The sequence below is a fragment of the Aphis gossypii genome, chromosome 1, assembly GCF_020184175.1.
Source record: "Aphis gossypii isolate Hap1 chromosome 1, ASM2018417v2, whole genome shotgun sequence".
Taxonomy (NCBI): Eukaryota; Metazoa; Arthropoda; class Insecta; order Hemiptera; family Aphididae; genus Aphis; species Aphis gossypii.
In genome coordinates, this window is record NC_065530.1 from 25,859,217 (window position 1) to 25,881,942 (window position 22,726).

The 22,726-nt window shown below is 24.2% G+C and overlaps 1 protein-coding gene across 5 annotated transcripts in view; it reads right to left on the reverse strand.

Moving 5' to 3' along the window:
- Positions 1-177: 177 nt before the first annotated feature.
- Positions 178-22,726, reverse strand: part of LOC114122374 (uncharacterized) — a 108,903-nt gene continuing 86,354 nt past the window's right edge. For 2 of the 5 annotated variants that reach the window (XM_050197531.1, XM_050197533.1), the window contains 19 exons: positions 22,301-22,418; positions 21,896-22,224; positions 20,946-21,070; positions 20,678-20,856; positions 20,265-20,299; positions 19,708-19,877; positions 13,060-13,166; positions 12,336-12,396; positions 11,753-11,890; positions 11,530-11,634; positions 11,388-11,438; positions 4,129-4,243; positions 3,897-4,070; positions 3,733-3,806; positions 3,510-3,669; positions 3,265-3,449; positions 2,849-3,149; positions 1,548-2,789; positions 178-742 (listed from right to left, as the gene is read on the reverse strand). In XM_050197531.1, coding sequence (XP_050053488.1) covers positions 552-742; positions 1,548-2,789; positions 2,849-3,149; positions 3,265-3,449; positions 3,510-3,669; positions 3,733-3,806; positions 3,897-4,070; positions 4,129-4,243; positions 11,388-11,438; positions 11,530-11,634; positions 11,753-11,890; positions 12,336-12,396; positions 13,060-13,166; positions 19,708-19,877; positions 20,265-20,299; positions 20,678-20,856; positions 20,946-21,070; positions 21,896-22,224; positions 22,301-22,418 — 3,860 coding nt within the window. In that variant the 3' untranslated portion in view covers positions 178-551. The remainder of the gene's footprint in view (positions 743-1,547; positions 2,790-2,848; positions 3,150-3,264; positions 3,450-3,509; positions 3,670-3,732; positions 3,807-3,896; positions 4,071-4,128; positions 4,244-11,387; positions 11,439-11,529; positions 11,635-11,752; positions 11,891-12,335; positions 12,397-13,059; positions 13,167-19,707; positions 19,878-20,264; positions 20,300-20,677; positions 20,857-20,945; positions 21,071-21,895; positions 22,225-22,300; positions 22,419-22,726) is intronic. The other 3 variants (XM_050197532.1, XM_027985015.2, XM_027985018.2) reach the window with 3 other exon arrangements.

Consider the following 22,726-nt stretch of genomic DNA (forward strand, 5'->3'; position numbering starts at 1 on the left):
TATCACAATCACTGTGTCATTTATATTTAAATACAATACCAAACATACATTATTTTTATTATTATCAATGTTCAATGTTACGCAAGTATTATTAACTTTTGAGTAACTTTACTAATTACACATTAAATGATTTGTACTTGTACAACATGAATTAAATGTAAAAAAAAACGCATAATACATTGTATATGTTCTTGATTTTTTATTTTTTATTTTTGATAAAATTACTGTTATTTCGATTTGAAATAAACAAAATACTGTCAAACAGTAAAAAATAAATAAATAATTATTACAATTATTACCTATAATATAAAACACAAGTAAATGTGTACAACTTGAAAGCATTTTAAAATCATGGTAGGTAGTTAGTTTATGTAAAAAAAATCAAATATTTTACGATTCACCAACGATATTTGGAACCTGTCAGTACATCAAATTTGCATACAAGTAAAATAATTTAGATCACGAGTATATGATATTATATTATCATCATCGCACGTTAATCGGTCCCTTTTAATTAATATAGTTATATATATATATTATTTAGATTGGCATCAGAAGTCGGTAAAGCTTTTTCTGCGAGTATCTTCACGATTTGGTTGATTATTGAATGTCACTGGTCTATAAAATATTGTATCACCTTGCTTCCAACCTCTGGGTGCAGTGTTATAGTTACTCAATGATAAATAGTCTTTGTATGACGGTAACTGAACGTTTTTTGGCGGAACCACATATGCAGGATCTGCTGTAAAACGAGAGACAACTACTATAATACTATAATATATAAAATTCACTTCAAAATTTTAAACAAAATATATAGTTTAAATAATAAATGCCACATACATCGGTAAACAAATAAATTCATTTCTTTAAATTTCAATAAGATTATTTTAATATTTATAACAAAGGACAATTAATTGATATTTTAATTTATAGTTAATGTTAATACAGTTTTTTACCAATAAGTTATTGTTTTAGTATTACGTTCTTTTTATTTAATAAATTAATAGACTACAAATTTAAAAAATCACTTGTTTCTTATTATTTAAATAATATTTACTATTACAATATATTTTTGTTTTTATTTTAACTATGCACATATTACTCAGGATGTACCGTTTTAATTAAAGAATAACTATATGAGTAGGTAAATTATATGATGCAAAAATTACTATTACAAATACGTGTTTATCTTTAAATTTTTAATTGATCAAATGCTTTTTTTAGTTTTGCATTTATAGTTTTTAATTTTCCTACAGTTATAAATATTTAATAATTGTTCTTATTTAAATTTAGGTCATGTATACTTGATTAAATTATTATTAGGTATTCAAGGATTCCATTCAAATCCGAGACGTTATTATATTTTTAGAAGAAATGTGTATAAAATATATTTTATTTTAATTTGGTAAATGGCAAATTTGATCAAACGGTAGTTTCTGTAAAAGGTGATCATGCGTATAATGTAAAGGACATTTCATTCCGTTGTTAGGTATTTAAATGAAGATTCCAAGAACGTGCAAAATCAAACATTCGAATATTTATCTTGCCTGCTGTTTTACGTGGTGCATTATAAATACTATTATTGTACTCTTGATGACGTTCATCCCGTGTGCTCTGTTTTTGGGCAAATAACATACTAGACTCAAGACTATCCGGAGTGGCTAATTGCCTAATAGTCTGAAATTTCATATCACTCCTTACTTCAAATGGTAATGAAACATCATCGGTATCACCGTATTCAGACCTATCAGTGATCCCTGATTTATCTGCACACTCCGATCGATCACCATACTCAGACTTATCATTGGTTTCAGACTGATCCGCATAATCAAATCTATTGTCATATTCAGACTTATCGTTATTTCCTGTTTTGTCAGGAAAATCAAGCGTGTTTCCATAATGAGGCGTATCATTGACGCCAGATGTATCTACATAATATTCAGACTTGTCAAAGTGTTCGGGTTTAATTTCATCATGCCGTTCTTCATTACTTCCATACACGAAACTTCTCGTTTCAACTGCCGTGTTGGCTGTATAAAATCCATTTTCTTCATCAATTTTAGATGATTCATGTCCGTTTGCTAAATTACCATCAATTGATGCTGGTTTTGGATCATCATGCAAATGTTTTATCTCTTCGCTTAACGGTATTTTTTCTTCAAGTTGCAAATACCGCATAACAGGTCTATTGTTATGTTCAAAGGTATCTATAAGTGTTTTAACAGGTAGAGATCTTTCTTGTATTACAGTGTTTGTTATTTTTTCCTGTTTAGTTCCGATGAAACTACTCGGTGACTTAAGTGAACATCTACTTTCAGCACGGTGTGGATCAGTGTAAGCATTTATATGAGGCATATATTCTTCATACGTCTTATGTGCTTTGGGAACAAACACTTGGTAATTATTACATTTCGGTTTTTCTTTTATTTGTAATTCTATTTTTTGCTTTTCATTTTCACATTGCGCAATTGGTTGTATCTCATTCGTTTTTTCTTCCGTAACACTTTCTGATTTATGAATTCCATTCATTTGTTCTAAGCCTGGAGTTGATCTTGGTGTAAATTCAACTTTATGAAATTTTGGTTCTTCATAGTAACCATGATAAGTCGCTGGGGGTTTCGGTACTGGAGTCAAAGTAAGTGAATTATCTTTGTCGATTGTAAAAGTTGTGTAAGACAAATTTTCAGATGTTTTAGGAGTAAGACCAGTTGAGCAGATTGAAGCTTTATTCAATAAACTAACAGGAGAATTTGGGGTACCACGAAAAATCTGATCCAATTTAACTGAGCCTATATAAGCAGCAAAAAATTAACTCATAAATTATCAATTTATTAGATTGTATACATACCATAAGTTGGAGGCTGTTGTCTATTACATTGCGTATTCCAACCTCTGGGTATTTTAGGCATGTATATATCTTGATAACTTTTTGGTGTTACAGTTCTCGTTGGCGTTGAACATACAGTTGCTCTTGATGTTCTTCCACCTTCTTTAAGTGCTTCTAAAGCACTTGAAGTTGGAGCGACAATATATCCTCTTGGTGGAAAATTTGGAGCCATTTCTTGAAAGGCCGACTCGACAGATCCTGTTTCTAAAGCTGCCTCCCATGGAGATTTAATCATTCTTAAACGAGGTTGAGTGAACCTTTGCTGAAAGTTTATAAATTCAAATATTCGTATTAATTAAATATACATTTTAATAAAATACAATATAAAAATACTCATGTAAAAGAAGAATTTACACATAGTGAATAATAAAACTTACTTGGATTTCATTCATTTTTTGAATATTTTCTGCTCTCAAGATACCTTGTTGATTATTTGTGTTGTTATTACTACCATGTTTTATATTTGCTGGTTCAGAAAGACTAGGTGAAATAGATTTAACATTATGCTCATCTACTATCCAATTTTCAGACCTTTTACGTCTTTTTGCGAATAATGCAGCCCCTTTAAAGTTAATTGAACAATAAATTTAAAATATTAAATAATAGTTAAAATTAATGTAACCTTTTCCTTTTGTGGCATTTAAATCTCTGACTAAATCAAAGCATACTTCTGGACTAAGACAAGGCTCAATATTTTCTCCAAGTTTGCGTAATGTTTGTAAATCTTGTATTTGACCTCGAGGATCCATAACTAACTTCAAGATCTGTTTTGATTCTGAATTCTGAAACAAAAAAGTATTTCTGTTGTTGGTTGTTATAATTATTGCAGTAAAATTGTAGATTACTTGTTCAGTAGATTCATAATTTTGTTGATGCATCCCAAGTGGAAAATTTGATGGCATAGGACCTTTACCTTCTCCTTTAAATTATTAAACGGTGCAAATAAACAGTTATTTTATCAAAAAAAAATTTCAAATTATAGTGTTAAATATAATATATATTTTATCACCTTCATGAACCCATTTAACAGATCTCTTTTTGCGGTTGACATACATGGATTGTCCTTTACTCTGTTGGTTACTTATATCACTTAGGGAGCTTGATATACGACGAGCCAACTCAAATTGTTGTTCCACTGTTGGGTGATCTGGGCCATAAAAACTGCTACTAGCATACATTTTTCCTGAGATCAAACATCGTATTAAACACATAGATAAATTAATATTTGTCAAAAAAATTACTATTTTTAGATGGAGACACTTCCCCAGAATCTGTTGCTGGCTTAAAAATTTTATCCAAATCAATCTGTTTATGGCTTAATCCGTCATCAGCATTAATTGTTATGCCATTAGACTCCTAGAAAATGATAAATAATAATATTATAATAACGTAACAGTTGATAAATTTGAATATTATAATATAGACCAATTTATAAACTATAGATGAATTAATATATAGTTGTATATTGTTAATTTTTTCGATATTTGATCGTAATATTATTTCGATGTTTTATGTTTTCCAAAAAATATATTTTTAAAATGTATTGTGTAATAGATACTGCGATACCATGATACTTTAATTATAATTGGGTAATTACAAAACAATTTAAAACAATTATATGCTTGAGTAAAAAAAGATATATATATTGAAATAATGCTTCATTATTACCAGTAAGACTTAGATTCATGCAACAGATCACTAACGATAAGATTTGATGAAAAATAAATCAACTGTGTGACGACAATGGCAAAGTTCCAAGAACGTGATTATATATAGCACTCTAAAATGCATTATTGGGGCATACTAGTCGGCCAAATTGGACAAGGAGCAACTACTAACAAATAGCAGTTGTCAGATTAAACTATTATAAAAGTATAGACCATTTAGATAAATAAAAAAGTTTTAAAAAGAAGAATAAGAAAAAGATAATTTATATAATAAGAAATTTAAAAAAATTTTAAAAATCTATAAAATAATGTTAATACTCTTGTCTTTTATAATATATTTGAAACCAATTTATGTAACCAAACATAATACTAGTGTATAGACTTTCTTGGCAATATACCATGACCCATTAGCCCAAACCTAAGGGCCGGACCAGTTAAAAGAGTAAAAAAAAAAACATATGTTACATTCCTTATTATCGATGATAATTATTAATTAATCGTATGTATCAAAGTACTGATGTAATTAACTGCAATGCTATTCTAAATTAAAAGTATGTAAATGTATGTAGCTTCAGTAGCATAGAATTTATTATAGTATATCATACAACCTAATAACAAAAATACGGTTTATCCTTTTTTAAATCGTTTTTTTTTTAACTCATAGTATTACTAATACCTTTCATTCGTTTAGCAATAGTCTAATTTTTTTATCTATAAATATCTATGATAAATCATGATTGTAATAGATTATTATTAACATTTTATCATAAAATTCAATATTAAATCAATTTAACTGGTTTCTATTCATCCTAAATTTGCTTTTAGTTTTTAGTCACGTGTTTAAGATCTGCAAATTTAAAATTACGTTTAAATGAATTGAGTAATTTAAAACATCTTTTATTTAAATTCGAAATTTAAGTAAATGCTATAATACAATAAGATTTAATAAGTTAATAATACACTAACGTAATTTTAAATTTAATTTAGTATAGTATAAAACAATATTTGTAAGATAGTAAATATTTGCGAAAAATACAACTTTTAATCACCTAGGAACCCGTATAACATAACTTAATATAATATCATAAGGGTAAACCTATATCCAGTTTTACTCTTTCTAGTGAAAGAACATAGCCCGATTTAAATCAGTTCTTCTATGCACTCCTACGCGACAATCTAGAATAGGGTAATAAGCTTCATTAATAGAATATCACTTGGGGATACGCTGAATAGTTATGCTGTATTCTTTTACTAAACCTAGTACAAAATAATAATACTAATACATTCAAGCAAAACAAATAGAAAAAATATAATTAAAATAAGTATTAAGTTATAATCATAATATCAATTTAATGATATACTACTATTAATAATAAATATTAGTACTCAACATTAATATTGGTTTTATATCTCATGTTTATCAAAATATTTATAAAAACGTTAATTTGGCAAAGTAACATCATTACAGTTTATAATAGTATATTATGTTAAAATCTTAAAGAAAAATTGGATTCCACGTCTACGTTCTTAAAGTTAAAAATTAATAATTTTTAAAAATGTATTATTATTGTTTTTTTTATTTATTATTCTTTATATTTTTTTTTGTTATTTATACTTTTTTGATTTATTTTCTTGCTGTCATATTCACTTATAATTGTATGCATTTAATAGAATAAATTAATATTTTTGTTGATTTTTTTATCAGGAAGATAATGTAGTATGTTTATGAGATATTACAATTAAAACGTTTTTTTCTTTCAATTAAACAGACTGTTTTTAGAATGTATTAAATATTAAGAATTGTTTTAATTCATCACATGAGAAAAATATCATTAAAATAATAATAAATAGTTTTGCTATGCTTACTCGTTTTGCATCTGGTAAACTATTTAGTATTTAATCATAAATGTATTTTTAAATGTAAATATTATGTATTTTGACGCTACATAAAAATAGTTTACTTTATTTTGATACAATATAGAAAGCAGACATAACTACACAAGAGGGCTTATACGATATATTGTTTTCAATTAATGTGTATAATAATACTATGATTATTTTTATTAATAATAAAATACTGATAGTATCCATATTCAAGGAAAAAATAACTAAACCGAAATAAATCATATATATTTAGTATAATGCACACTCTAGAATGGATAATAAACCAATTATGTGGTAATCCAATTAGTTTATTAAAAGTATTGTAAGGACAGAATTTTTTTTTTTGTTTTTTATTATTATAATTTCAATTAAAATAACACGTCTTTAATTCTATAATAAATGAGTAAATTAAATTATATTCCAGTTTAGCTCAATGAATAGGTACTACAAAATAATTTTAAGTTGTTTTTTATAACATTTATATTCTTGACAACAACAAAATAAAACCCAAGCTAAAATATTCAAACACACGGATACTTGATGGCCAATGAAAAACCTTTGACATATCTAACCTGCGTAGTTCAACTCATAACAAACATAGAAATGTCACTGATGTGGAAGAAAATTTGACAATATACCCAATAAACTGAGTACGATTCTGAAGAACAAATTTAACTGACATAAAATACATAATACATTTTTTTTGAAACATTATGTAGACAACTTAACCATTACCTATTAATATAGTGTATTGGTCAATAAAAAAAGCAAACATTTATATTTTATACGTATTATATTTAATTACAAAACTAATATCAATACTAAAATATAGTAATTTTATTAATTCTTATTGTTGAATCTTAAAAAACAAAAACGGTATAAATAATTTGATTAAAAATGCACAAATATTTAAATTAATATATATTTTTAATCTAATTAATAGTTTTGGCATTTTAGACAATTTTTGAATAAAATAAATAATTAATAAATTGTATTTATTTATAACGAATCATATTTTTATTTTATTTTTAGTTTATTAATTAAATTCATTTTTTATAATTTCGTGTAACTTTGTAATTTACTTAACCTTTGTCATAAAACGTAATTTAGTGCTTTTATAAACATAAATAATATTTTTGATTAGCATACTTATTGAATTGCATTTAAAATATCACACTGCTTATGATTTTTTAAAGATATTCGTACTTATGTTGCAATAATATATTGCACAAAAAATATCCGAATAGGTGAGTAGGTACTTACTATGGATTAATATTAAATATTAATTCTATTAAATTTATAACGATATTTTCATTCCAAATCAACAGCAATATTTAAGCATTTTGAATTCACAAATAAATATTTAACATCACATAATTTCAATATAATCCACCCCATTCCACCCCCCACAAAACAAAAAAAAAATGACTAAAACAAATACTTATTTATTGTAACTTGTAAATGTTGGAAATGATAGACATTCTCAGACCACTAGCTTGTTTTCATTCCTGAGGGAAATTGTTGGACTGTCGACTCAATGTTGTGGTTTTATAATTAAGTTTTCAGGAATTGTACTTTGTTTAAATTAAATGTATCATTTGATATTAAATTAATTTATTAAAAAGTGATTTATCAAATTAATCATAAAAATAAATGTAAAATGTATTGAATATTTATTTATATAAAAAAAAAAATATGCATTTTATTATATTATACAGAGATACAGTTACGTTAAGGGAAAGTAACTAAATTAAAATTGTAATTCGCTTTTTGGTCATTTAATAAATTAGAAATAATATCACAACTATTCAGTTAACATAAATTACAATTTACATATTATTACTGGGTTATACTTTATATTTTATAGAATATAAAAATGAATAACGAACCTTAACTATGTTGATCCCTATATAATACAAATTATAAAATAATAAATTAATGAAGTATATTAAACTGCATTTCCCACAATTAACTTAAAGTTACTTAGTAACTTTTGAATAGTTTAGTTTTCCATTAATAGATCTCTTGTTAAGAAAAATTATATATTTAAACAAAATGTATTATAACCATGTGAAAATAATCATATTACATACAGTATTAAAATTAAAAATCTTAACTATTTCCATTGGGGTTAATGTCAAGTGTCAACACATCTGAATCTCTTGGCTACTAACGGACGCTATTATCTCGTTTGTACCTGTTTGTGTTTGACATCATGTCCATCGTCTGTGACAACAATCTTCGGTAATTTTTTTCTATCTAAACTTCCATACCAACCGACGTTAACCGATTTCCAGGACTTCATATTGTGGATAATATTCGCACACGACTCGCCGAAACCAACTGGATTGCCTAAAAGGGTGTACAATAGTTTCGAATTGCCAATACCCCCTCCAGCGCTGTTATCGTTTTGAATTTAGACTGGCACAATTTTTTTTTTACATTAACACATTAAAAACTGCAGTGATACAGTGTTATTAAACAAGTTAGTCTGTCGGACACAACCGATAGCAGTATGAAAACAGCTATCGGGCATTGGTCCAGTTTGTGTGGGTGGTGACTGGTGAGCTGGCTTGCTATCTGGCTAGAATACAACTTCAAAAAGAAAACAAGGGTCATTTAAACTGCTAATTTTGCGATAACTTACACGCGACGCAACTATAATGATGGTACAGCAGGGTAAACGCTCTTGTGTGAACTATATACATATTTATTTATGTTGAATACGCCATGATTGTTAAGCATCGGCTGCATTTGTTAAATTAAAAATATTCATTTTTAATAAAAGGTAAAATTATTCGAAAAAGGTTATAAAATCCAGGGTGGTACACTTCAGGCATAAATAATAATTTATAAAATAAATTATATATTTGACACAACCCAAAAACTATATAAAACTTATGTTTGGAATATATTTCTATTTGAATTATTGCATGATTACAATTTATTCATATAAATATGTAATACTTTCTTAAATATTTAAATAAAGGTATATATATATACATAATGGAATATAGTATATTAAAAATAGTATACTAACTAAATGTAAAAGACAATTTAAAAGCATAATATTATAAATAAATAATAAGGTTGTTCATAATATTATAGGTACTCTTCTGCTTAATAATATTGTATAACCTTTTTTTAGGTTTTGAGTGAATACAAATTGTAAGAGTAATTAAATGTAGAGTCTTTGGCTGAATTGCGCCTATAATTTTATACTTAATAAGTGAATTGTTTTTAATTGTTTAGTAATATTTATAATCACAACAAATGTCTATGGGAAATCAAAAATAATTATTTAAAACTGATATTTAAACGCGATAGTTTAACTTCAATTTAACATTTAATTAATAATAGGTAGTCTGCCTACGGACTCGCGAAGTAAAATCTGTATATATTGCCAAGCTCATTATTCATTAAAATAACATAAAATTAAAGCCAAAAATCTTTGACAAAATAAAATGGTACAATTAGATAAGTTTAATATTATGTACTTTCTTTAAAAGATAACTAACATATTTTTGTAACGTAATAAAAATGATCCAATACTGCAATTCACATCTTAATATGATCATATACCAAAATACCAAGACTATAATCACTTTTTTTCAATAATAACAATATATTTAATTGGAAACTCAAAGTTATATATAACAATGCATGTTTAAAATATATCTACGTAATAGCATAATATTTTAATATAAAATGATTAAAAAAAAATTAAAATCAAATATTATACTATGTTTACGAATTTTCAAAAATCAAATTTAACATGATTGCTATTAAAATTTGTATACAACTTTTTGTGTTATAAAACTTTAAGCTTTTTAAATTTGAAGAAAGGACAATTTTTCTGGTACAATTTTTTGAATTATCATTTTAAAGTTAATTTGGGTCATATGTTTATTTTTCTTATAATTTAAACAAACATCTTCTTCAGTTTATATTATTGTTGATTATTTTTGGCTAGCCATAATATACATTCATTATTTTTTACAATCACAACTTATGTACATAATAAAAACTACTCAGCTCGATTACAAAACACGAGATTTGTAAATTAGACACGCGCCAGTTTTAACAAACCACTTACCAATGACGCCCGCCAGATTTTTTGAGATAGACTAGTTAAGAATTCTTTTTTCGTCGAGTCATAACGGTCAGAAGGCCTGAAGCCTCTTTCAGATACGATATTGCTACACTTCTTCTGCAAATTGACCCTTTGGCTTGGGTCCATCGGGCGCGAAACAATATTAACCGGTGGGAATCTATAAACTACAGTGGTAGGAGTACAAACTCGATTTCAATAAACGGTATAAGGACGATAACAAACAATTCATAAATATTCTACATAAAAAAACCAAAGTTTCGTGTAAAAATCAACAAAAAGGCGCTTACGTTTTATTGACGACAGCACCACGACCGGACGTCTGATACGACCAAACTAGCGAGCGGGTTTGATAGGATTGTCGTTACCTTAGACTGTATTCAAATATTGTCTTGCGTGCAAATATGTTGGAAATGAACCAGGAAAACGGTGTGATCTTAAAATATCATGGTACTTCGGGCCAAATACAATAGGTTATGTACTACTACTCAGATTTCTATTCTGATCGAGTTAACGATAATAATATAATTTATTGAAAATTTTAATTTAAAATCAATAAATTATGAAATATTATAATAATTATAATATAATTATATTCAGACCAATTTATCAAAAATAATACAATGTATAGCATAGTAAATTTCACAATACGTGAAATAAAATATATTTCTTGATGTCTTTGTTTTTAATATTTTTAGTATTAAGAACTAAACATTTTTTAAACCTAATTCTTTTATATTTTTATATTCGACAATTTTATTAATGATTATTTATTTAAATTCCAAATCATTTGTTATCAAAGTTTGTGCGACGAAAATATAGTTTTATAATAACTTACTTCTTTTTTATTATTGCCTTCTTTACCATATGTATCGGATTGCTCTCCAATCTATAAATCATATGTAATGTTTTGATTAGATATCGCAATATATTAGATCTAATATACGAATATTATATTAATAATATATGTAAGTACTTACTTTTAAATCATTCCAAAGACATATAAATTTTCTATTATCCCATGTCAAGTCTTCTTTTACAGATCTATAATCTTTGGTTTCGATAAAAGATCGATATTCATCACCCTACCACCGACGAAAGGTATAAAAACGTATTTTAAGTTAAAAATAGTACAATTTTTCAAAAATATAAACTATAGTTATATATTGCTATAAGTAGTTAGATAAAAAAAATTATACGCACATTTTTATTGGACGGGGGAATATAACATAAGTCTCCTTTTTCCTCGATTTCAGAAATAATATCTTTCAATGTTTTTTTAATGCCTTCCTGGTGGATTTCATAACTCTTAACTTGTTGATTTTTATAGCTTGTACTAAACTGAAAATATTACGTATTTTTGTTATGAAAATACATATGTGCTAATAGTTATGATTTTATGAACATTTTTAAATAATTATAAAAAAAAGTTATCTTTAAAAATAATGCGTAGGTAAGCATTTTGAAAAATAAAGAACAGAGAATTATTAATTTAATAGATTTTAATAAAATCATATTTACAATTAATTGTTAACGTTGATACATATGAAATAAACATAAACTATGTATTTATAATTGAGTATAATAGTATTCATCCTCAAACAGTTACTCTCAAAGTTTTTATAAAAATAGGTAATATCGATTTCCTGAGTATATTTTCTTTTTAATTCATAACAATGAAAATACATCTTATTGTTATAGAAATAAATCTATTTTTATTATTATCGACTGTATATTTTTGTAATCGTACCTATACTTATATAATATATCGTAAAATAAAAAATACCTTCATAGTAGATGGTTCTTCGAATCCACATTGCATTATTCCAACTTTATCTTTGTTTTGTCTACAATAGAAATATTAAAACCAATTTTTTAAACATAACAACTATTGCATGGAATTTTCATTTTAAAACAGGTTATGTTTATTTAGATTTGTGTTCTACATATATATATAAAATATAAATTATATTAAATTATAATACTATTATAACTAGAAATATAACATTTTTAAATATTTACATATTAGAGTTAACGTTTAATTTATTATTATAAAATTATTTATTAATTAAATTGTGATGTTTTTAATTACTGAATTAGAAAATTAAATTGACTTTTATTTTGACATTTGCCTATTATCCAAAAATAAAACTAATGGAATCGAACCAAGCAAGAAAGTGTTATAAAAAAACTCATTAAGTTCGACAAAATTAAAATATATAGTATATACCTACCTATAGTTGAGTTTACAAGCTATTTGGACATGTGCTATGAAATTATTGATATCTAGCCAAAATGCTATAACACATTGCTCTTAATGAAAAGTTGAATGGAATTCGATTATAGGTACTGTTTTTTTTTTTTTTTTGTATAATGAAACTAACATATGATGTTATGATATGAATGTACATTGTATATTTTCCAGAAAACATATAATTTTATAGACTTTTATAGGTTGTTACATAATATTATGATTTTTATTTTTGTAAGTATTCACTTTTTCTACTCACCCAGCGTGTTGTAGAGTAAGTGAATGTTTTACGTACTCGTTTGTTTTAGTGGCCACCGTCGTTCCTCTACCATATGTTTTCCCACAATCGATCGCCAATCTTGTTTTCTGAAAGACACATACTATTGTAACTAAGTAAGTAATAAAAAAAAAAATAAAAATATATGCACCAGATGTGTTCCTTTATTTTTATTATTTTTATGTTCTTTTACTGTAGAAGATATATTTAAAACTATATCATATGTATATTATATCAAGCAGCGTATTCAAACGCGTTCACTAATACACGACACAACAACTTGATGATTTGTGAATAACAATTCAGTGATTGTGTTATTGACACAGAATACTGAATTTCCTATCGGTATCGGACTGGCAGCCGTCCACCGGACAAGACAAGAGAGAACTTAAATGTGAATAATAAAAAACAAAACTATTCATTACGAACTGCAGGACAATTGAATTTGGAGTTTATTTATATGTGGCTTACAGGACGCGCCTATATATAAATACAGACAATACAGTTTTTGGGCACTAGTCTCTCTAGTTTACACCGCTAGACGGATGCGATGGCGATGGTATACAACTGCAGCTTTTATACCACCTCCATAAAAAATATACGTATGATACAACGTTTTTTTTTTTTTTTTATCTACCTCGGTTTGAATAAAAAAGTTTTATCTACTAAATTCTTGAACGATAGTATACGTGTATAATGCTATTATTGTATTTTTTTTATATATATCTATATTTCTTAGTGACGACTAACTTAATGTAGGTAATAAAAAAAAATAATTTACCTATATTTTGCTTGTTACAATATTTATAGGTATTATTTTCTACAATCCTAATTGTTCTTATTGTGCCAAAAATAATTACATTTTTTAACTGAGTAAATATATTTTACTAAGGAAATAAAATAATATATCCATATTACATAATATATTTTTTAATTTAAACCAAAACAACCCGTTAATTCAAAATTTGATATAAATATTTATTCAATATCTGAATAGGACCAATTTTCTGTTAGCTAAATGTTAATTGTGTTATTCAGTTACTGAACCAAATAATAAATAAAATTGATAATATAGGTACAACTTTCATTTATTATAATTTAACTTTCTCGTTGTATTTAATGTTAACGATTGTTGTTTTTAGTGCAGTACGATTTTGACTCGAAAAAATTGGTTTGTTCAATGATGGATAATAAATATTTTGTACATTTCTTGAGCTCTAATAGAATTCTAACAAGTAGATGGCGCATCAGTATATTTTACAATAAAAAAATATATTATACTACAACAATATTATTATTAGAGAAATTATATAATAGAATATACCTATTTAAATATAAATAAATAATCTAACGTATAATATTTATATATTATAGATTAGGATATTTAAAATATTTTTTGTATTTTCAAACTCAAAATAAATATTGAATTTTATTGTGATATTTTTTCGATAAAGTTCCAATCGATCTAAATATGGGTAGGTAACAGCAAAATACACTTTCTTCCTTACATATTACGTAAATATAGTCACAATTTTCTTGAAAATAAAAACTCTTAATTACTATAAACTAAATAAATAAAACAATACAAATAATAAAAAATAATTATTATGTAGTTAAATTATAATTTAAAGTACATTAAAATAATCTAAACGTGTTTGATGCAATTAAAACTGTTGACTAATGCTGTAAAAATATTTACAGTTATAGTAGTTTCATTTATTTAATAATTTTTAAAAAAAATATATCATTTAATAAAATTAAATTATGAAATATTGTATACGTTACACGAACACCATATTTTCAGAATTAAATTTCTTGTTAATTATCGAACTAAAACCAATTTTTTTTTAGTTCCAACTTTGATATTTATTTATCTCTAAATTATTTCAACTTGCACTGTTTTACCTGTACATACGTTGAGATTTATACTTTTAATAGAATGTAGATATAATATATTGTAATACAATCACCTTGTTAGGTATTTAAAACAATAAAATATATTATATATGTAAATATATACACACACACATACAAAAACAATACTTAATACAACGAAAATTAATGGAAGCTTAACATTTCATAACATCTATCAAACTCGTGAAGTCATGACTATTATCATAATAAATAGTATTCGATTACTAAATGAGTAAACATATTATAATTATGATAATAATGGATAATAATATATTATCATCATTTTAAAATAACTAATATAACAAATAAATCAGCCCATTTACTTAGAATTGAAAAATGTCTTAGTAAATTAATTATTATTATTTAAAATAATCTAAGACTCATAGAATATACAAATAATTATGATTTGATTGTCTAATTATTTTTATTTTTTTAAGAATTGCAATAAATTCAAAATAATATTTTTATTTATATTACATAAAGACATAAAACATTGAACAGAACGTTTGCTGGAAACATTTCAAAAAAATATGAGTTAAATTGTACACTTGAGTTCAAGACCGAAAAAGTGTGACGATACGTGCCGTTTGCAAGATTTAGTTCTTATTATTCAATTTCCATTGAATTTAATGTACGGCGTTTTATGTACTAACATAACTATTTGCATTCTAAGGAAAAAACTAAAATATATTACTTTAAAATGTGAGAGTAAAAATGTAGTGTGTGACCGGAAGATAAGGGAACAAATTATGGACTTGATGTTTATCCTAAACACGGTGATAAACGACTGTCATTCAAAATGTTTACTACGACGGAATCAAAATTTCGGAAAACTTACCATATCGCAAATATTTAAAACATATTGTTTATCGTACACTTTATACTATAGGTAGGTATTGAAATAGTTTTAATACTTAATTATACTATATACATACTTATCAATTGTTCATATAATTTGATTTAATATAATATAAGTTATAATATATTATTAAGTAATAATATGTTAAATTTAATCAGAACAAGTAATATTATTAGGCGATAACTAATTTTATTTTTTTTAATTTAAATTTCTAATTAATTGTACTTAATAAGTATATTATATACAGTATACACAGAATGCTTTAAAAAAATTAACCTATTAACAATACCTATTATTTTAGAATATATGAAAAATAACATTATCATATACATCATATTTTTTATTTCTCTTGTAAATAGTAAATAAAATATTATGCTCATAAAATTGTTTATATATCTTATATTACATACAATAATATTATGTTAAATGTAGGTAAATTTTATATTGTAATATAATTTCTCTTCGTGTACCTTTTTCCTGTTTATTTTAGTATTTTCTATAGGCCATGTATTCATTGGATTTCATTAAACTTTAATCATCACAAACTTTGACTTATTTTATGTTTCTACACAAACAAAACACTTCAATCTTCTTTTATCATTTTTTCTCAACATTTTCGAAAGGTATTTTCAAATCATTCCAAATCCTTTAGATTAGATTTTTCTTTATATAGTATAGACTAGGTATATACAATACGAGCACATGTTTGTATTTTCTATATTACATAAATAATAATATCTGTATGCAGATACTCATAATATATATGATGATCATTATATTACAAATACCAACATTTTATCAAAAAATAATTTAAATTAATGATTATATCACAAATTTATGGATGTACTCGTATATAAATGTAATTTATAATTTATGTAATAATATAATTAAATTACTGTTTGATTTTAATCATAATAATATTATGATATAACATAATATAATATAATTATAATAACAAATATACAAATATAATTAATTTTATATAATAATTTAATAATAAAATAAATCTTATCATGTAGATCTAAGTTTCAAAAAATCGATTAATTTTTATTTAATCAAATAAATCTAAAATGTAATAAAAATAATATAAGTTGAATGTATAATATGTTATTAATTTACCTTTATATATTGCATACAATCATTTATAACAAATTAAATTATAGTCAAATCTCAGTAAAAATAAAAATGTAAATATTTTTTTTTTTTTTAACAAACCATTCTTTTTTCTCAACAGTCAATAAAATATGTAACTTAAGAACTTAATATGTGTTATTGTGTATTTAATATATAAAAAAAAAAACATAATGTATAAAATACAAACCCAAGAAATTATTTAAAAATAAAAAAAATATATTATATAAATGTTCCACTGGAATTCAAATGTTTTATTTTGGTTTTTTTGTTATACATTTTAAAGTTTTTAGAATGATATAAATTTATATAAGGTATCAAACAAAGTTTAACTAAATACAATGTACAACTAATAACACAAAATACTAAATAGTCAAAAAATTAATATTTAACATTAAATGTACAAATATAATGTATTGTTTAGTATTACTTTAAACTATTTGTTTAGTTATTTTTTTTTACATTTTTTTTCTAAAAGCTTTTTATAAAATTTAACTAATTAAAAATCTAAATGAAATTTAAAATTTTAAAGATAAAGTTATTATTATATTTTTGAATCAAGTTAATTAAGTAGCGAATTTTAAAAGTCTTGTAGATTGAATATTATCTTTTTAAAATGTTAGATAATGTTATAACAACATAAGAATTATTTAAATATTCATAATTTTAATGGAGAACTAAAATTGTTGTATTTTTTTTATAATGAAACTATTATTGGAGTATTGTATTATTTATATTTTCTATATCATTTTGTTTATTAATTAAAACTTTGTATTTAAAATCCATTATGATAATTCATAATCAATACAGTTGTATTTAATTTTTTAATAATTATATTTATTTCTATTATTTAGATTATTAAACGATAAATAAAATCAGCTATTATAATCATTATATATTAAATAATGTATAAATATATAATACATGTATCTAAACATTAACATTTGATATATCTGGTATTATTCTGAATATTATATACGATACAAATTACCATACATTTTCATACATTTTATTGAAGTATTTTTTTATTTGAAACAAATTTCAGTTTACACAGTCGACATGATACAGAAAGACAATATTAAAGTTTATTTTATAAGGGGGTCAGAATGCCTCATAAATATTATTTTACCACCAACAATATTCTTGTAATTTTTCAGTAACTATTCGTTGGGTTCGAAAAAATAAAAATGCCGCATATTAAAATGGTTTTTATACTTTTATATTTTACATTTGATTTATACAATTTTATCTTTTATAATTCTTATTAAGTATCAAAAAATATGTAAACATTAAAACATCATAATATTATTTATTAAATGTAATGATTTAACATAGGTTAATTTAAAACGTAAAATAGTAGGTATCAAAGCACATAGTATTTTAAATAAAGTATTATGTCACAGTTACTGTTGAAAAAATTAAATTTTTGCTTTATATTTTTTAACAAGATAATAACAACTATAGTTCATTTTTATTACATTAAAAATAAACAATATTATTTGTAATGTGTTTTTGCTTAAAACCAAACGTACCATATATCTGTACATATTAATGTGCAGGTTTAATAAATAAACGTAGATACTTAAATTTATGGTTTTGTTACATTAATAAAGTATTAAATAATATATTTATTAAATATACCTAGCTTATAAACTTAATCTAACTAAAAACCATCATTAATTTACAATAGGTGGATTGTATAATTTTATTATTTTAATTAAATTAAAATTCGCATTACTAAAACGTTCAAACTATTTAAATGGGATAAAAAATTAAAACCCAGTTCAAAAAAACTTCCCTTCAAAACAAAAATTTCAGAAGAAATTTAGTACTATAACCTAAGTATTAAAACAAAAAATGTATGTGGATGTCTACAACTTCAACTGGTACAAGTAAATTTTTTAAAGGATGACAACCTTTGATGAAACCCTTACAAATTAAGGTGAATAAAAAATTTACATACAACAATAAAACTAAATAAAAGTATAAGTAAACTGTATTATAATTATTCGAGTATTATTATTTAAAGACCCGTTACAATATTATATATGATTAATAGATTATATCATATTAACAAATGTTAAAAAAATGTAAACATAAGATATCAAACTAGAAGTAGCAAAAATATGTTAAGCTATTAATAATAAAATTAATTTAAAAAATAAAATGTTATGTTTGTTATTGGACTAAATTATTATTATTCAACACACTACACTGTATATTATACCTAGGTATCTATTATATTAAAAGTCGTTAATAATATGAATATCTGGATTGACCAGTCAAAAAATGGTTTATATGTCATTTATTTTAAACATGAAATTTAATATGATATTATGAATAATGTAGTTAGTTATAGCAAATTTACTTACGTTTAAAGTTTCACATGTGGTCGATAAGTTATATTCGTTCAGTTTATTGTTAAGAGAACGTATTAATCACACGTTATTATTAATTAAATACAATAATAATTAATTATTATATTCGTATCATACGGACACAGATTTCCCACAGACCCAGTGGTGTTCGGTAAAACGCATTAAAGAAATAACTCGTTTACACCATTAGAGTGATGCTGCGTTTTCAACTCCGGGCTATTTAGAGAACATGGGCGGGGCTTATCGTGAGGGGAACACAAAAGTGTGCCGGCTTTAATATTTGACGTAAATATGGATTGTTTGAAACAATATAGTGACAATGCATGCATTTTAAGAGTTTCCACTTACTTGATAGAAATTATGCCATATCAATAACAGCATCACGAAAATAACGATTTCCAGTCTTATTCCCGGTTTGGTCACATGGTTTCGATCAGATATCAAAGAACTGTAAAATATGGTATCGACATCGTCATCTTTGACTCTTCTTTTTTCATTTTTTGAATTCGAGCAGTTACCTAATTGTTCAAATAAAAATCATTAAATTAATGTTTTCTTATTCTTCATCACAATATAATATCAAGTATTAGTTAATAATACAAAGAAAATGTTGTTTGTGAGTTGTATACGTATTGCTATTAATTATGAATAATTATTACCTATGTGGCAAAAATGTATACCTACATATATTTTTACATGACGAATATTAAAAGGAAATATTAGTTTCTTTAAAAATTATAATTTATTCAAAGTAAATAGTTGTGTTGTTATTTATTATAGTCATTATAATAAATATTTAATTAAAAAAAAAAAGAATTACATTATTTTAATATTTCTTTAGGAAATAATAAAAATATACATATATATTATATATGTTTTATGTATTATGATATATTATTACTTACAATATACGGTGTCCATTTCATTCAATTGATTACATCTGTAATAGTATATAATTGATTTATTAATATAAATTAAACTTATTTGATATAAAATATACATTTTATAATATTTATATTGTATAAGAACGAAATTTAAGTATATATAATATTATATACTATTTTCATAAAATTCAATTTAATTTAAAATTAAAATTTAAGGATTACAGATAAATTAACACAAAAACATTAAATATTTATATTATATATACCAAATTTAAAAGCTATTTTGCAATTCATATAAGTGTATAATGCGTAAAATTGTTTTTCAATATTATTGAAAACAAATATATTAATCATAAAAATACGATTGTCTTTACCAGAATTATCATTATAACTTTAAAGAAATTATTCAAAAGATATAGTAATATTGTACTCACAGTGAATCGTTGTAACTATTTAAACATTGTTGACATTGTTTTGTACTATTTATACACGGATGTTTAATGAATGGACTTAACGTGCTTATTGATTCATTGTTATATGAACTACCATTAACTGTAGTAATTTCATTTTTAACATTTATTGAACTTCCTTGATACTTGTTTATTTTCAATACCTACGAGGAAAATTAAATTAAAAATAAAAATATTATTAAACTTATAACGGTTGCATAACTCCAATACCCAAAGCTCTGCTACTCTATACCTCATTTTCGTTTTGTTTAAATTTCGTTTTTTTCTGGATCTGACTGAAGAATTTCTTTTTGGGAATTAATCTTACTGGTGGCTCAGATGTACCATAAAATATCAATTGCCACTTTTTCAATAATCCTACACAAATTATTAACAATATGACAAATGAATATATCATTCTTATGATTTTTTTTTTTTTTTAATAAAGTTATATTAATAGTAATCAATCATAAAAATAATTAATCATAAATTCAAAATATTCATTTATACTAAATCCAATTTAAATATGTTGAGTAAAGCTTTCATTTAATCATTTTTGTGGGATAAATTACTTTATCGTCGGTAAAATCAGGTTTTATTATAGGTTTATCCGGCACTTACTCGAATGCATTAAAATACAAAAATACGGAAAAAATAATAAGAAAACTTAAAGTTTTATTTGTTGATTAAGTTTATTTCATATGAGCTATAAAACTTATAAATAAACATTTAAAATACGAAATAAAAAAAAAAAATCCATGAAAATATGATTCCAACAACCGACAAATAATAGTATAATAATACAAAAAAAAAAAAACTGTATAAGATGATGTATTATATTATAATAATTAATTGTCATTTTATTTTAAAGGAACGCCAAAAAATTAAGCAGTTTCGGAAATCGGAGAGACGAACACTACATTTATTTAAGTAACCGTTTATAAACGTATGTAAAAAGTCGAACGAAACTTATTGTAAAAACAATAATGTTTTTCTATGTACACGATATTATAGCAATACACTTTTTTTTTGGTTTTTGTAAAATACTTTGAAAAAAAAAACAGTATTTAACTAAACCAAACTATTAAAAATAAAAACTGTTTTTAATTTTTTTTTCAAATTATAAACGGATATTAAATTAAATAAGAACTATAATATTATAATACAATATGTTTTTATATATATTTAACTATAATATATTACCTGCACTTTTAGCAGTTGAATTAGCCATTCGTCTAATTATTTTAATTTCCCAGCGACCAGCTATTTTCTCACCCCAATAATGTACGCTTAGAAATGGCCAATCGTCAAATGTACTACTTATTATATCCAATGGCCTTTCAAATAACAACACCGATTCTGTGCCCATCGGTGAAATCAATAAAATTCTCAAATCGCCTCTAGGGAAAAACTTAAGTGATATTCGACATTGCACATGTTCAACGTAGTTAACGGTATTAGCGGAATTATTTTGACAGCCATCCACTTCCATAAACATGGACAATACACTACCTGGAGCGGGATCAATCCATCTAGATTTAAAAAGTGAAAATGATTAAATGTTGGAACGAAAGGAAACCATTTATGAACAGTATTCGTGTATAATACCTTTCTTTATTGTCTTCTCTAGCTCTACAAATTTTTTGTGGTGGAACATTAGTCCATTGTTCTGCCATTGTAACTAAAGCACCCCCATCCATGAGCCCATAACCAAATTTATGACTTACTGAAAATATTTTTATTTGGGATATATCAGCTGGTAGATAATTATATTACAAATTGTTATATATTAAATTAACATTGTTTCTAATTAATGTAAAATAAACTTAATTATGTAGAATTTCAAGTGTTATTATGAATAATGAAATGTTAAGCTGCTGAACAACTCATTGTACTTTTTCTCTACAGTATTTAACTTAATACTAATTAACCTACTAAACGTAATGGATTAAAAAAAAATACTAGTACCTAATCATTATGAGTAAATAACGTTTAAAAGTAAAAAAAAATAATTTTTAATTGTTTACTTATAAC